Raw genomic sequence first — 17,696 nt, forward strand, 5'->3', positions numbered from 1 at the left:
TTTTGCAGAAATTTCATTGAGAGATAGTGTTGAGGGATCACGATTTCTGTATAATTTAACAGTCACCTCCTTTGTGTTTAAACCAGCAGACATTTTTCGTGATTAGATGCACAAAAGATACAGTCACATGATCACAAAATGTTTTGTGTTTCTGCTGTAGGAGCTGAGACGTTTCGTATGAGCCTGTTATTCTCTATTGGATCATAGACTTTCTTATTTCAGCACACGAGGTTCAAACTCTCCAAGCTGTTTTTTTTTTTTAAACATTTGCACATATGCACTGTTAAAGGTCCTGTGTGGGTGGTTAATCACTCCTCATGTGTTAAGGTTATATGGATGAGATGAATGCAGCAGGGGTCTGAGAATGCCTGCAGGTGCAAACACTGGCAAACACAATAGTGTAGTATTATGTGTGCTGTACAACAGGGTTGTAAAGGGGAGTATTTCAAACAAAAGAAAGCATCACATTTTCCGAAAAGAGCTGATGATATGTATGAGTTACCTGTTATACAAATCATAAGGTTCTGGACAAATTCATCTAATTTTAGTAGTACTACATTCTCATTTTACGGTATGACATTTTTCCTATTTTCTCTAGAGGTAAATGTTTTGTTTTTTAGAAACAGTGGGTCAGTCTTGTGTCCAAGGACACCTCACCAAGTAGCTAGGAGAGATCAGGAATCGAAACACTAACCCTGGGGTTCATTGAGGACTGCTCTACCACGTGAGTTACTGCCACCCCAAAGTGTGAAGTACAGGCGGAGATACTGTCCATTATATTATCGAGCGCATTAAATGGTAACTGAAGTATGTGGGCAAATATGCCAGTAGAAAATTACTCTCAGCTGGAATTTAGAAAGAAAATTATTAAAAATCAGCCCATGAACAGTTAAAAACAGCAGCAGTACAAATCTCTGTAGAAATGTGTACCGAAAAAAATATAATCAGCTGGCATGTTGAGTGATACTTTCTCCTAATCTTTACATTTAACAAGAGAAGATCAAGTAAACTAACTTAAACAAAGATAACTACAGTATATAAATAATAAATGGGTCACTTATTGTAATGTGATCTGTACCAGTAACTGTTTAACATAACAAGAAATAAGATTCTTCATATGGCTTTTGGCTGTTTGATGAGCATGTGGAGGTCAAAGAGCCGCACAGCATATAACAGATATACCGCACAGTGCTCTTGTCATAGCAGCCAGTAAACAGTATGTTTGTCTTTATGTAAAGCAAGGGTCAGTTCAATGCAAACATAATGTGCCATTCTCTCAGTGGGTGTTAAAAGCTCTGTCTAGTCTTGCCTTTTTTCATCGCATCCGCCCACACAGCTATCAGCCAAGGGAAACAGCTCCGACGCCTCAGTGTGAGTTCAGCTGATGTGAAGCTGCTTCATTCATAACTGTCTTTTTGTGTAAGCTGATTGTGCTTTATTCTAAGTAGGATTTTAAGCTCAGCCGTGTTTTTCCTTCTTTCATGTGTACAGTAAGTAAGTGAAGTCTAAGTTCTGTACAACTGCTTTGGTTTTTCTCATGTTTCCCTGCATGCTGCCATGTCCAGCTCCCTTTATCAATAGATCAGTACAAGAGGGAACCTGTTTTACTCCTGCTCTGGCTCAGTTTTCCATTCACAAAACCATTCTGGCAGCATCCTGAGTGTTATGATGAGGGCACGCCGGTCACATTGTCCCCAAAGCAATGAAACCAATTCATCCAAGTGTGCTCATGGTGCATTCTGGGGAGTGCAAGAAAATAATGAAAAAGCTTTTGTGTGGAGGATACATCCGGTTACATTGTCTGAGTGTGTGCGCTCACCATCTGGTACTCTGATCAAACAAGACAGCAATAAGCCATGTGCAGCGTGTGCTTGTATGTATGTGTGAACAGAGCTTTGAAATAGCTGAGCCCAAGCACCCGGTGTGTGTGAACTCCGAAACACCTCAGTGCCCTTCTGAATCCTTGTCTGTATGCAAGCACAGCAGATGCAGGGCGCCTGCTCCTATTGTGGGCCATGATCAGTAACACATTTGACCTGCTGACTGCTCGGTCGAGGCAGCAGTATTGGCTGTTAGCAGTTTTTACAGAGCCAAATGCTGCCTGTGCTGTCAGAGATCAAAGCTTTTGTTACGATGCTGCTTAAATTGTGTAGCCAAGGTGTTTTAAGAAAAAAAAAAAAAACATTAAAAAATATAATATAAACCTTTGTCGTCGGGTCAAAATAAATTCTTATCATTAAGATATCCTTTGTTGTTCTGTCTGACAATTTTAAATTTTTAGCAGAAAGGACATGTCTTTCCATGTTGATCACTCGCATTTATGTTCACTCACTAATGGGGCAACAGTCTCAAGCTATGAATCTTATCGCTTGCCTTTTCTTGGCGAGCCCAATGGTTGCTCAGCCAGGTAATAACATCTATGTATTAGCGGTGCTCCCGGAGTTAATCTCATAAATGGACTGCCATTATTGGGCCTAGAATGCTGAATAATTGTTGGGTGAAGTCACCTCTGGGCATTTATTGCAGTTAGTCTTTCAATATGTAAACCACTCACTTTACATGAAAAACATTTCAGCTCTAGACAAGACAGAAAGTAAGCACCACGAGAAATTACTACGTCTGTTAATATTGATTAAATAGAAATTTGATTGTTTTATGGTTGATGTTTTGTTTGTAAGGTTACGTTGTCCTGCAATGTTATGCTCTCTGCAATGAGATGATAAGATGACTGGTGAGCTATATGTTTTTAATTCATTCATTTATTGCAATTGGTTTTTAATTCACCCTTCGAGTATAACTCTTATTGATTTGAAGAAGGACTGCTAGACATTTGCTCAAAGCTCTTTTACACTATACTAAGACTTTATTCACTAATGCTCCTTCTCTGGGCCAAGTAGTAATGTCTGAAAGTTTGGCCTAATGGAGATCAAAGGTTTACTGCATTGTAATACTTTCTGTCATCTACAGTGATGTTAATAATATAGAACTCATCTGTGTGTTTAGTTTTGTGATCAGGTCAAAAAGTGAAATCAATATGCTCCTGTTAAAACCCCATCAGAGAACCATGAATCTCATGAATATCATGAAATTTTGTAAATTTCATGCGAATGACTTTGACCTTTCCTTATGCCAGGACACTGATAATATCAGGAGTTACTGTTTCTCAGGAAAGCTGTAGGAAAAAGGCAGAGGAACTTTTTCTCAGTTCTCAGCAAACCATGAGCACTGATGTTACCTGTTGTCCACCACCGCTCATGACTATACTAACTAAACACATTAATTAGATAGAGGGACAGTGTGAGGATGCTGACAGTTCAGATCAGTTGTGTGTCGAGTTGTGAACACTTATCTCATATTTGTCATCATGTATGCAAGGCAATATTGCGCTGTCAGCATAATTGAGCTGAAGATGAGCAATGGGTTATATTTTGTTTATTTGATTTTTATTTGACTGTGAGCACAGAGTGGGCTCTGTAGTAATGAGCTAACTATTGCAGCCAGTCTGAAAAACTCTATCAGAATCAACACAGCTGATACAATCACAAATTAGGTTGTGGTATTGTTATCCTACCATAAATTAAGTTTAGCCAAATGTGTATTCTGGCTTAGGGCCCTGAACAAAACCCAACACACCAGAGCAATTGAAATTGGTTAGTAATTGTAGTAATATGTTTGAATAAGTCTCCAAGTCTAAAGTGAGGTTTAATGCAGAGGACCCCTGACTGATGAATGAAAGTGTCTTGAACATTATGTTTCTATTTGTGGAGTCTCTTGGGATCAGGATGAATGTGCCAGATTTTTGGCACAGTTTAAAAAAATCTAATTTAGAGTGTCTTCTCATTTCTTAAAAGCCTCAATGCAGTAATAGTTTAATGTAAGACAAGTCATTTGTGGTTGTAATATCTTGAGGCCAGAATTGTCTCAGTATATACATAAAATATGTATAAAATACTTTTTTTTATAAAACTTTCAGGCTGATTAATGTAATTCAGAAGGCAGAGACTTACAATAGAGAAACATTTAACAATTAGAAGCTATTGTTATGATGCCTCTTGATAATCATTAGGCAGATGAGATCCACCAGAAGATGCTGGTGGTGGTTGGTTAAATTTGGCACATGAAAGATGAAATTGTGCAGTTACAATCAATAAAATGTTGTTGTTTTAAAATGCAGTTTAACACCCTCCATATACATTTGCCTCCAGTGGATTTTTCTTCTTTGTTTTTTTGGCGGTTTTTTGTGGTGTAGTAGTTAGCTCTGTCACCTCACAGCAAGAAAGACCGTGGTTTGAATCGACATTTCGGCCCGCCATTCAAAGACATGCATGTTAGGTTAACTGGTCACTCCAAATTACCCATAGGTGCCGGTGTGAAAGGTTGTCTGTCCCTATGTGTCAGCCCTGTGATAGACTGGCACCTAATGACAGCTAGGATTGGCTGCAGCACTTCCACAACAAAGCAGATAGGATGATAACAAAAAAAACAAAGACAGGAAGTTTAGACAAAACCTCAGACACTCTCAATTACAGCTGACAGTGCACCTGTTACAAAAACCAGTCAATGGAATGTGATCCACCTAATTTATCAAGCTATACATTTGCCCTCTGTGAACTTCAATATCAACGCAATCACCCGTGCGGTGTGAAGTCTATGCATCTATAGAACAAACTTTGTTTACTTGATGTTCAACTTAAACAAAAAACTGTTTAGAATAATGGCTAATGGTTCATCGGAGACACATTCAGAAATGTATTTTATCTAAGTCACTCAAATACTCTCATCATTATTTTACTTCATAAAAACCTTAACTATACAGGCTACCTGTGTGTAGCCTCCAACTCAATTTTCTCATTTGAAAACGACGGCCGATTGCATGAAGGAAGAGGTGCTCATGTTTTGTTTTCCGACACACTGCAATTATATGTAGAGCAAAACTCAACCACCAAGGCACACAAAGCATTTTTATTACATATCATATTATTATTACATAGTTTATCAAAAGCTTTAAAAAAAAGAGTCAGGCATCCTTAAAAACAGATTAAAAAATAGGATCCAGATTGAAAACTTCTAAAATTCTACCTAAAACTTGAAGCTAGAGAGAGAACAGGTGCTGGGGTGGTTTGACTTGTTTTTAAGTCACACACATCACTGCCCTTTTCCTGGAGAAAAGCCTGAGAGACAGCTCAACAGGGACAGTAAGACACTGACTATTCTGCTCGCCTTTATCTGTCTTCACTCTTCCTTTCCCTTCTCTCACTGACATGCAGTAGCCTTTTATTGCTTTCCTCTCTGTCATGTGCCCGTCTCTTCTCTTCTCTCCCTCTTAAAACATCTCATACCAGTACATTTAATCCGCTCTCAGAGTATGGTTAGTGCTCATGGGTTTCCTGCTCTAAGGGCCATTGCTCCACAGTGGCATACCTGTAATGGAAACCTCAAGAGCCCGAGCCTCGATCTAAACAAGAAAGGATTTACACAACTGAGGACTGATTGTAAAATATAGTCTCAGCATTGCAGAGTCTCTCTGGGCCACTTCAAGGGCACTAAGATGGCAGCCTGCTGACTGTAAACATCTTTTTAAGGGGATTGCTGTCTTTACTTCTTGCAGGTGAAGGCATTAGGGGCATGTAAGCAAACACAAAAAGGCTGTGATAGAAATGTATTACGCTGAATAAGTAGTTAAGTAATATCATACCTCGTGTAAGAAAGTTGTTGTGTCAGTGAGCAACCTTCTCAAGAAGGTTTCTGTTTTTGAGTTGAGTCTGTTTTTTAGTCTTTGGTTTGATTTGTCAGCTCTCTTAATGTCCTGCAAACGTTATGTCATTTAAACGTCCATCGCAAGCGTTAAATATGACTGTGGTGCCACTTAACCTTTTCAACAACCAATCAAAAAAGATATCTAAGATTATTTTACCTGATTTATTTTCATTTCATTTTTTAATTTTGTATAGTTTAAGTATTTCAGTGGGTTTCACAGATCCTGCTCAGCAACAGGTGCCCAGCTCAAGCGTTCTCAACAAGACAAGGCAAAACTCCCCAAGCTTCAAACAACCCAAATTAGGGAGAAGCATGGGAAGAAACCTCAGGAAAGAAAATTCCGACGGACGTCCCTTTTCCTCAGACAGCTGATTGTGTTGTTACCTGTATTTTTGTGAGGACCAGTTTCAGACAAATTAATGGCCTCACTTTATTATCAGTGTAAAGACACTGCATTTAGAAACTATTTTCAAACCCGGTGTTCTACATTTGGATTTTACAGTTTTTTTGTGATGCAACAACATGTCACGACTCAAAACCCCTAATGGTTGAGTCACTCAAAAATTTTTAATGAATTAAAAAGACAGGAAAAGTTGTAGAAATATGTAGTGTTAAGCACAGGAAGACAATTGCCTCAAATCTTAAAGCCTATTTTACAAACCTACCTGCAACATTTTGTAATAAACAGTCAAACAACATCACTTTCATAAATCAATCAGCTTTCTTAATATTCTCAATATGTTTTTCTAATGTGCAAATACAAAGATAGAATGATGGAAATCCCTTTACTCTATGGTTTACGCATTACTGGCTCTTTATTACTGTTACTAAGTCAAAATAGACACAAAATACCTAAATAACTACTCAACATATCTGCAGGCAGCTCCATAATAACTTATTTATTATTTCCATTACATTGCCAGGGAAGGCATGTTGAGTGTAAATCTTCTCAAACCATTCAGCCGCTGACTGACAGCAGTATCCACTATGGTTTTTCACTTCTGTGTCTGTTCTCCAGAGTATGTAAAGTACACATTACCATATCATAAGATTATAGTAAGCCATTTACAGGCTTTGCTGCTGGCTGCCTTGGAGGCAGGAACAGTAAAAATCAGCAGAAAGATATCAACACTGTGGATGAGGCGGCGATATTTAAGACCACCCAAAACCCTAATACCAATACAAGGAAAAACTAAACTAAAACAGATAATCAGTAAATCATCAAGCACCAGTGTAAATAAGCTATAGTGACCTCTCAGGACCACTTGCTCGGTTTTGCAATTTCCATCTTCTAGCTTAAAACGACACCATCATTTATTGATGTGGTGTTTCCCAAGCTGATACGGAACCCCTTTCAATAATTAATCTGACGCACGGCATGGCCATGCTGAGAGAGTGGCTTGCTGCTGCTAGTGCTCCACTGAGGACCACAGTGATCATTTGGCCCCAGTCTGGGTTATTTCCATTTCTCACTCATTTATCACTTTTATTAGAGCTGCGCATGCTTCCATAAAACACTTGCATAATACATTCCACTGACAGGCCTGCACTAATATCATTTACCCAAGAGTCACTGTGGCTAATACCACAGCTGCCCCACTCTGCACAACCCCAAATTATTACTGTTACCACATAGAACACATTACATACAGTACAGGAACATGTGTAGGTAGACAACATATTATATCACTGTTACTGCCACAGCTACTTTTACTGCTGCTGATAGCCCTGTCACTACTGCTTTATTTGTAAATTGATATGTGTGTGTATCTTTGTGTGTTTAAGACATGGTTTATGCAATTGAGATTTGATTGTGTTGACAAAAGATAGTGTGATAAAACATTTTTAAGAAAACAAATCCATCGTACCGTATTGTTTATTAGCCAGGGTTCATGACTATAGACTGTACAGGTCATGAGCTGTAGACTGATTGACTGGTAAATGAAGATCTTTATCTTACTGTTACCTTCAATATGAAAGTCTTATTATGATTATTCCTTCACTCGTGAAAAACATATCAAGATTCTTCATTACAGTTGCTTATGAAGTTTTTCCAGTTGCGCTGCTGCAAGCGATGAATGCTGTTCTGCTCTGGTTGCTCTGCAGCTTTTCCTCAACTGGACACTTCAAAGAGAGCTGGTCTTAAGCCTTAATGTTATGACTGGTTCTTAAAGTGTGTGTAGACTGGATGAGCAGTACCATGACCCCTCCAGTGTCCTTACAAGGGTCAAGAGCTTATCCAATGTGGAAATTGCACCTTGAATTTGAATTTTATTCTCATTCTCTTTGTTTTCTCTAGGAAGACTCATAAAAGGACCATACGTACTAGACCGTTTTATAAAAGGTCATCTTACCAGAATCAGCTGAAGTCAATGAAAAGTCCTTCTCCAAAGTCTGCTTTTCCCTACTCTGCTGCAGTCCTTCTGGTCTGCTGATACCTGATTCTTGAATCTCATACAAGGCTCAAACAATCATAAAGTTTCTTCTAAAGCTTGACACACATGAGTTAAAATTATTGTTTTAAGGTTGAAAATTATTATTTTTCTCTTAAATTCTGTTGTTTATAGGTGTAAGCTATCACGCCGCTGCACACAAGCACAAACAGGCCTCTACGGCATATAGAGAACGGGGCCTCCAGGCCAGCCATTTGTCCTGATCTGGGAAGACCAGTAAAATGAAATACTGGACTTAATGACTTTCCCATGAAGTGAATGAAAGCTGACAATGTAATCATGGTTCCAGCTCCTTTGTGAGAAATGCCAGTGCACATTCTGCCATAACATGACATTACTGATGTCTATTCACTGTGATAATTAGGATAGTGTTGCTTAAAGCTGGGTAAACTTGTACAATATAATATAGAAAAAACTTTTATCACAGCATTAAATGAAATCCTTTTTTTATTAGTGATTTGTGAATATGCTACATATTAAATATGCTACTGCAGATATTTTTTTATTTTCTCTCTCTCTCTCTCTCTCTCTCTCTCTCTCTCTCTCTCTCTCTCTCTCTCTACACCTGAGTATCTACAGCTGAGGAAGCTGCACTCAGTATATTGGTGAATGGACTTTAATTACTCTGGGAAGTTGCTTTAAGGCAACTGAGTGTGAAAGCGCAGACATGAGGTTGAATATGGAGAGTCGTTTTCCAGCACATTGTGATCAAATCACTCAAACCACTTGCTGAGGTCATCTGGGACGCATCTCACCACATTTTATGTGTAGTGTAAACCCAAATTTGTCCTTGTGCATCCCAGACAACAAGGTTACAGGAAAATATGTCATCAATGCAGGCTGTTGTGATTGTTTTGGTGATAAATTGCCACAGCTCAAAATGATAAAAATAAGTATAGAACAGTTTGGAGATAAACACTTGTGTGTGGTTGAAGAAGATACCTAATGGAGGTGGATCATAAAGAAACAGTTTACAGTACATTTGTGAATAAGATGTGAGAGGAAAAAGCCTCTTTTATTTGTTCTGTATGGCCATTTATCTCTATAACAGGTCATTTTATTTTCTGTGTTTCTGATGTTTTTGTAATAAAGAGTTTTAATCCAAAGATACCGTGAATCTAATTATTTCTCCCACAGCAATAAAACCTATAGAAGAGGAAACATATGCAAGAGAGCAGATATTGCCACCACATGATCACAAACCACATCATAGATCTAAAGTGTATCTACTCAAAAACAATAAAATAGAGCTTTAACTGGCACAGTACTGTAGAGTATATCCTCTGTTGTATTGCTGCTTAGTTCTGGGTTTAAATTTCATTAGGATGTTAACGAACGCTTAACTGCAGATCAATAGTGTTTCTGCCTCAGAGCCAGTCTTTGTGTCCCTGTGGAGCCCCGGACAAGTTCAGTGTGTCTCATCATCATGCAACACAACACACATATACACTATAAGTGTTTGGTCAGCGGCCTGAGGCCACAGAGGCTTTCTTGCTTTATTCTATCACTGTTCAGTCAAGCCAGGCAATGAGTACAGAACAAAGTTAGACAGTGCTTCGATCTCATCATGACAAACCGCATCAGAGTGCAGAGTCAGGTAAATTACCAGGAACAATAACAAGATTACCTGTTCTCATTAAAATGCACAATAGAGAACTCGAGATAAGAATTTCTTTATTAAGTTGTACCATTTAAAATCTGTTATAATGGCCATGTTGAGATGGGTGTATCCAATGTACAAACTGTGAGTTCTTATGTTGTGCTGATGCTATAAAAAGAGCTGCAGCTTGTCCTCACCATTGTTGATGGCTTCTGCTAATACATTTCATCTCTTTTCATTTGATAAAGTGTTGGACTGAGATAAATCACCCTGCCATATTGTTGTTGTTATTTCATAGCTACTAACTCCTCGCACATCCACACAAACACACACATTTACATGGCATATACGGACACAGTGCTGCACACATTGGCGGAAACACACAATAGCAAAATGATTAATTGGGAAGGCTTTGTGATGTTGCTGTAGTTTACACTACAGAGCACAGAAGATGGAGGGAGTGGGAGGTACAGGCTCTGAAAATGTTGTGGATCTACAGATTTCACAGGTGTACCACAGAAAGAAGGATAGAGGATCCTTGTGTATGTGTGTGTGTGTGTGTGTCTGCGTGCGGGAGAGAGACAGAGCGACCATGTGTGTGCATTTCTATTTTTGCTGCGGGGTTTACTCAGCAGGCCTGTCCTGTTGAGTCAGGGTGTGTGTCATGACTGTGAGATACAGACACACTGACAGGGGAGATAGAGGGGTCAGTCCAGTGCATAGCTGGACACAGCTGGACACAGCTGGACCTGATAGATTAAGGTTGGGTTGTGCTTTGGAGTGGGTTGAGTTCTAGGTCAAAAGTTGCACTGAAAAACTCTGAAACTGACTTTCAGCCATAATTACTTGTGTAATTCAAGTACAAAAATAAGTGATGGAAAAACAAATGTCATTCTCATGTACCAACTGGATTCTAGCTGTAAGTTAACTAGGAACAAACGCACCAACCATGTCTGTCAGAGTGTGTCTATATGTCCAGTATATGGACCCTGCTGTCCCTAGAGTCATGCTACCAGCATGATGTTATTTCTCAAACATCTTTAAGTAATGCAAAGCACAGTGTGAGTGCTTGCTCTGACTCATTCTGGGCTGCGATGGTCAGTTGTTGTTGTTAAATCTTGTTGTTGTCTGAGTGCAGTCATGTATTTTTAGTTTGAAAGAAGAATTCCTCTGCTGCCAATAAATGTGCAGTTTGACTCGAACAAACCCATTGAACAACTTTAACCCAATCCAAATTCCCTGATATTATGGCGCCCCAGAGTTAATCCACATGTCACCAGGGGGGTATTTGATCTGTTATTGCCTGAAACAGCAGTGTGAACGGACTTCATCAGAGATTCTCACATTGAATGTGTCTCAGCAGAGATTGTATCTGAATATGGTTCATACATGGCCCAGTCCTTCAGCTGCTTGCTTGTCCTTCCTTTTTGACTGCTGTGCTACACAATATAGAAATAAATCAGTGTCAAGTGGCCTTGCTTGCTCTCTCTCTCTCCTCTCAGTTTCCTGTTCCTCTTTCCACTTTGGTTTTGCCTTTCCCCTGTTCTCATACATTTGTCTTTGATTTTATCTGACGATGCAGTATTGTGTCAGACTGTATGTGAACATAGTGTCTTTTAAAAAGGGCAAAGCATTTTATAATGTCCTGTACCACTGCTGAAAGGCCCAAAGTATCTAACCTGTACAAATGTAAGTGGAAACCATACGCCTACTCATGTTTATCACAACAACATGTTTAAATCTGCTCGGTTTGGTTTTGATACATGACTGACCTGCAGTCTGCAGGCTGACTCATCACCTATAGGGTATTGTACTACAAGCCAGAAGGGGATGACAGCTATTTTACCATGTAGCAGTGTCTTGAGTTGAATTTTGCTGCGTTTGCAGAAAAGCACCAATTACAGGCTCCTGCTTTTTTATGCTTTTGTAGCAGCCTTGTTGTTACAGATGAATCTAAATAAGGCCTGTTCACTTTAGGTAAACTGCTCGTTCCTAGCAGATAGCAGGCCTCGGGTCAAAACTACACTATATTTGAATTTGTTCTTCCTGCATTTCAATGAATTCTGATGTTTTTTTCTTACATAGCAAAAATGTAAACATTGTGTTTCCAAGTTCTTTATTGATGGCAAAAAGATATCAAAAGTACTGACATTTCAGGAAGCCTCTGTTTTTTGTGTTGCATTGCATGACAAGGGCTTTCTCTCCTTTTCCACCCTGCCTTTTCCTTTGCCTACACCTAGTCTCACTGCTTTTCTGCACCAGAAATTTCTCAGAGCTTTCACAGATGGCTGCTGCCTCAATATGAATATTTGATAGCCTTCATGTATCTCCCTTGAGGGTAGTGAAAAACACTTTCTGGTGGCTGTATTGAATGCTCAAAGGCTCCAAAAATGAACAAAAAAAAAGTAATTTCGATGTGACGCTACCAATGTGCGTTTAAGATGTTTCTCTTCATTTTATAATGTGAGATGTTGCTTGTTGCTCTACCTGGACAGAGCTCGTGAACTACTGATTTGCTGGGTGTTAATTCAACTGTGTCTGTGATTCTACAAAATATTGGGCTGCTGAGGATGAGGACTGATCAGTCATTTTGTGTTTAATGTTCATCAATAGCAAAGACATAAGGTGCATTTCCATGTATTAATTTCTCCTTCAGCGCGATGCCAAGGGACAGTACCTGTTTGACCTCATCTGCCACCATCTCAACCTGCTGGAGAAAGACTACTTTGGAATTAGATATGTTGACCCAGACAAGCAGAGGGTAATTATAAAGTTTGAATAATACCAAATATAAACTGAGTTTTAATTATGTTGAATCCAGTAATGTCTCTGTGCTATCTGATTTCTCCTCCGTCTGTCATCTTTTCATCTTTTCAACTGTGGTTTCTCAGTTTCCCTCTCTTGTCATTTTTAGTTCTTTCATCTCAAATATGATTTTAATAGTGAAACCAAAAAGGGAGAAACAGGTAAAAACAGGTGCTATAATCTGTAATGTGCTTTGAAATTATTATGGCACTCACCGCAGATATGGTACGTATTATGTGTTCAAGTTTTTCCATGTATAATAGCTTCAGTTGACCATTTTGGCCATTTGTCAGTACAGATCAGTCATTTGTTCCTGTGTATTAAGAACTGGTTCACACAAACCACATAATTAGCTTACATCAATGTGCTAATTATGTGTGCATACAGGACAACAAACCTCTTATACTGTGAAATGCATTTTGTGTGATGTCAAAAGTAATACAGCATTGTGTTTCAAGATCACAACACTAGTCAAAGAAACATTGTTAAGGATAAGAAACCTTCTTTGGCCAGATTTAAAAGGTAGGAGGCAGCTGTAGCTGTTATTGACATTTCTGCGGTATTTTGTGTCTAGATCACAAGGTAGAGCAGATTAAGTCTATTAAATGTTGTTAGGTAAAACATGCAGGTGTTATTGAGTCTTTTATTTTCTCCTACATAAATATTTAGCACATGTGGGTAACCCTGCAGGTCAATTATGCAAGCTGGGAAAAGGTGAACCACTGTGATAGATATGAATATCAGTCAAACTGTGAGTAGGATTAAAAATACTTGCTTGCATTGAAACATCATTCTCTGCAGCCATTTTGGTAGAGAATGCAGGTTAAGCTCTAACAAAGGTGGTGCAGTATCACTGTGAGCGCAGTGCCCCATTATTATCAGCATGTCATATCGCTGATTAGAACCAGTTTCAACTCATGATGGTTAGCACTCTGACAGACCTCTGCACATTCCCGATTATCTTCCAGAAGGCTTTATTTCATCTCCTCTCTGCATGTTGACTGCGCTGGAGGGAATCTAAATAAACAAAAGGCGAAGAGTTGGGAGTAATTCTACTGTATCTTCTAGCTATAGATTATAAGTCATTATGCTCAGCTGCTGAGCAATCAGACCCCAGACTGACAGTTTAGCAGCTAAAGATTCAGGGCCTAAAGTGCAGGTCTTCACTTCTCCTTCCCTCCCTTTCAGCACTGGTTGGAGTTTACAAAGTCAATTGCCAAACAAATGAAATGTGAGTACTTCAGTTAGCATGCTTATTATTATGAAAATAAAAATGTTCAAATTTGATCCCATTAATAAACCTTTTAAATACATAATGCAAAAAGTTTTAATAATATCAGTAATATAGCATATTTTAGTTTTTCCTTTCCTCTTTTTTCGCAGCCCAGCCTCCATTTACCATGTGTTTGCGTGTCAAGTTTTACCCACCTGACCCTGCTGCTCTGAAAGAGGAAATCACCAGGTAAGAGCTAATAATGGGGAGTTTAGGAAGTTAGATTTGAGTTAAGCGAACTCTCCGCATCACACTTTTGTTCTCACTAACGAAGTCCTGAAACTCAAGGTTCATTTGAATTGGCAGAAGGGTTGAGCAATGTTTTAATGATGGCGCAATTAACCATGGGTGTCAATATGTCCTCAGGACTGCAGACAAGCATGCTACAATCCACATGTGCCATTTTACATTCATATGAAAGAAGCACTCAGTGACATTAAAGGAAGATAGGTGGAGCAATCAGCTACACAGACTCAGACTCAACACCGACTCAGAAAGAAGAAAAGTGGGAACCTGAGGGAGGCTGGAAGTTTGGTTTGAAAGCACTACTAATGTGCATGTGAGCAGTGTATTCACATCCATGAGCTACAGATAAGACAAGATAAGATAAATTTTATTATTTTATGAAATTCTTTATAAATTTAGGTAGTCTAAAGATAGTTAAAGTAGTTAGTTATTTTCCATTGTTGGCTCGGGTGTTGTAGAGCCTGATGGCCGCGGGGATGAGGGATCTCCTATATCTTTTAGAGGTGAGTCGTCCACTGCAGCTACTTTTCTTGTCTATCAGGATGTTGTGTAGGGGATGGTTGGCATATTGTAGAATAGTCTTTTTCTGTGTGCGTTTCTTCACCACAGCCTGTAGTGAGATCAACCTCATCCCAGCCACTGTGCAGGCTGCTCACTGCAGCAAGACAGCACGCTTGCTACTGTAGTAAAACATTTGTAGCATCTTCCTGCAGATGTCTAATGACCTAATCAGTCCTCTGTACTCATCTTCCTTTCCATTCCTGATACATGCAACAGTTGCAGTATTATCAATTCAATTTTTAATGAAATAAAATTTTATTTATATAACGCCAAATCACAAAATAAGTCCTCTCGAGGCACTTTACAGTGTAAGGTTTAAAACCTTACAAAATATATCTGTATACAGAATTGCAGAGTATTTCTGAATGTGGCAACAGTCCCCTGTGGAGCCCCAGTGCTGCTAAGGACTATACCAGAGATGCAGGTCCCCAGCCTGACAAACTGTGGCCTTTCTGTCAGGTGATCAGTGGTCCAGGAAACAAATGAGGTGTCAACCCCCAGCCCTTTCAGTTTTTCTCTAAGGATGATTGGTTGGATGATATTGAAGGCACTTGAAAAATCCAAGAACATAATCCTCACATAACCTGCAGGTTCTTCCAGATGAGGCTAAACATGGACATGGACAACACACCAACCTGTTCCCTGTAAGCTACACTAACTGCAGGGGGTCCATTGCATGTTTAACCTTGAGTCTCAGGAGGTGCAGAATCATCCTCGCCAGGTCCTCTACTTTTTGCCTTGCCTGAGCATCTCAGACTGCTCATACCACCAGAGAGAGAGACCTCTTCAGATGTGACATTTGGTGTGATTATTGAAACTCGTAAAAGTAATAGAGGAGGAAATAATTACTTCAAATTCATATCATGATTTGACTTGTTAGTTGGAAATTTTGTGAAACTGGAACCAGAATTGTCTGAAAAGTAGCAGGGTTTTCTAATTCATAAATCTGGATATTTTTACAAGTCTTTTTTCACACAACAAATACTTGTGAAGAACAAGAGAAGAAAAGATCAAATCAACCAATCAATCTTTTTATATGCCCGAACCGTTTCAATAAGAGGTCATTGCGTGTGCAATTACACTCAGATGTGATTAGCAATTACAAAACTCAAAGGAGAGAGGGGAAACAAGAAAAAAAAATGACAACCATGCATTGTGAAAAGATAATTCACCGTCACCGTGCAGCAATAAAAAACAAGCAGAAGACACAAAGACGCAATGTAAATGTCACATTGTGTTTAGGTTTATACAAAAAGTCAGCAAGCAGAGAAGGTGGAGAGTTGTCATCACGTAAAGCGTCCATCCAGCTCGCATTACTAAAACACAAATTTACAGTTGTTAATCTCAGCAATTACAGTACATCATGTACAGTAGGACCATTTTGTCACCATCACCATCTTAAATGCTGACAGCTAAATGGCAGGAATAAAGTAAAATCAGTGACTGGTTTTATTGAACCACTGCGGATGTCTCTCTATTTTCAGTCTTTCTAACTTCCATTTCTCATAAAATCAGATCAGAGGTATTCTTATTTCACTGTTATTATTTTATGTCCCTGCAGCCGTGCTTTGAGATGACTAAAAAATGAGTAAGAACACCGCAGCTTCATGGAGGTCTAAAAGAATAATACCTGTTTCTGTATGTTCATATGTATTAAAAGACCATCTTTACTCTATTGAACAAAAACTGGAAAACTAGAACAGTTTTCATTGAGATGTTAAAATAAAGTGCTTTCTCCTTGATTTTTAGTACTGAGTGAACTCTATACGCGGCGGTGTCATGAGGCTACTACTGTACTGTGTGTGGCATCCTTGACAGCTGAGCAAACTGCTGTGAGGAGCGAGCCCAGCTCACAGATCCCTGTAAATCACATCCGTCAACTGGTTGCCACGCAATGAAATAGCTTATTCACAATCCAGCTTTTCTTGATAGAGCAGAGCGCCAGCAAAGGAGAGCTCCTCCATCCTCCGCCATCTGTTCTGACTGGAGCCTTTCTGCGCAAAAATACATAGTAGATAAGCAAAAAGATGAAAGGTAATAACATTTCACGTGGATTTTATCTTCATTTTAGATTGTATTTTTTTATTGTAAATAATTTTGTAGCAGTCAGTTATAGCAGTCAAACATAAACAAAATGTAGATTAAATGCAGCTTAAAATGAATGCAGTGTGGAACATATATAGAACTTGCTTAAAACACACCATTAAAACCACCAAGTACAGTACCTGCTGTAGACTGTGCTGGCGTTTTTTAACAGCACTGCTTAGTATTATACTATTTATTGCTTTGCTGCTTAGAGAGAAGCACAGTCACAGAGGTATGAAATGAATACTGAAAGGGAAATGTGACGTGAGTAATCTATGGCTGTTGTGGATGACGCCAGAAGATTGATTTGCTCCCAGCGGACGTCTGTGAGAACCTGCGATCTTATATATTAATTCTTTGTCAGTTCTTAAAATGATGATGCTTCCCATCATTTCTGCCTTGAACCAGGTGCCATGTCCTGTATCTAATGATCCAATGCCAATGATACTTTCTTGTAATAATAAATTGGGTCATTAAAGCCCCAGAGTAATGCAATTGTAGCTTATGTGCAATGATAATGACATAACACCTAAAACTGAATATTAAACACATGGTGCCCACCTAATCTACTATACTACACAGTATAACCATGATTTTGTTTTTGCTCCAACACTTTGGACTAACCACAGCTGTATTTTGTGCTAATTAGCAAAATGTTTTAACATGCTAACATAAATCATTTCCTGCACCAAAGGACTCGCTACTGCTGTAAGTTGTAAAGACCCAACATATGTGTTGCCAGATGATTGTGTCATATTTGATTAATGACCGAAATCAGTTTCTTTGTGTTCCACTCCACAGATACCTCGTCTTCCTGCAGGTCAAGCGGGACCTCTACCATGGTCGCCTACTGTGTAAGACATCAGATGCTGCTCTCTTGGCCGCCTACATATTACAAGGTATGACTGTGTGTAAC

The 17,696-nt window shown here is 39.0% G+C and overlaps 1 protein-coding gene across 2 annotated transcripts in view; it reads left to right on the plus strand.

Annotated features, from left to right (window-relative positions):
* Positions 1-17,696, plus strand: part of LOC113174496 (FERM domain-containing protein 5-like) — a 56,877-nt gene that overhangs the window by 26,013 nt on the left and 13,168 nt on the right. The window contains exons 2-5 of one of the 2 annotated variants that reach the window (XM_026378549.1): positions 12,467-12,571; positions 13,804-13,846; positions 13,999-14,077; positions 17,582-17,679. In XM_026378549.1, the coding sequence (XP_026234334.1) occupies positions 12,467-12,571; positions 13,804-13,846; positions 13,999-14,077; positions 17,582-17,679 (325 nt within the window). The remainder of the gene's footprint in view (positions 1-12,466; positions 12,572-13,803; positions 13,847-13,998; positions 14,078-17,581; positions 17,680-17,696) is intronic. The other variant, XM_026378550.1, reaches the window with a different exon arrangement.

The sequence above is a fragment of the Anabas testudineus genome, chromosome 3 (assembly GCF_900324465.2).
Source record: "Anabas testudineus chromosome 3, fAnaTes1.2, whole genome shotgun sequence".
Lineage (NCBI taxonomy): Eukaryota > Metazoa > Chordata > Actinopteri > Anabantiformes > Anabantidae > Anabas > Anabas testudineus.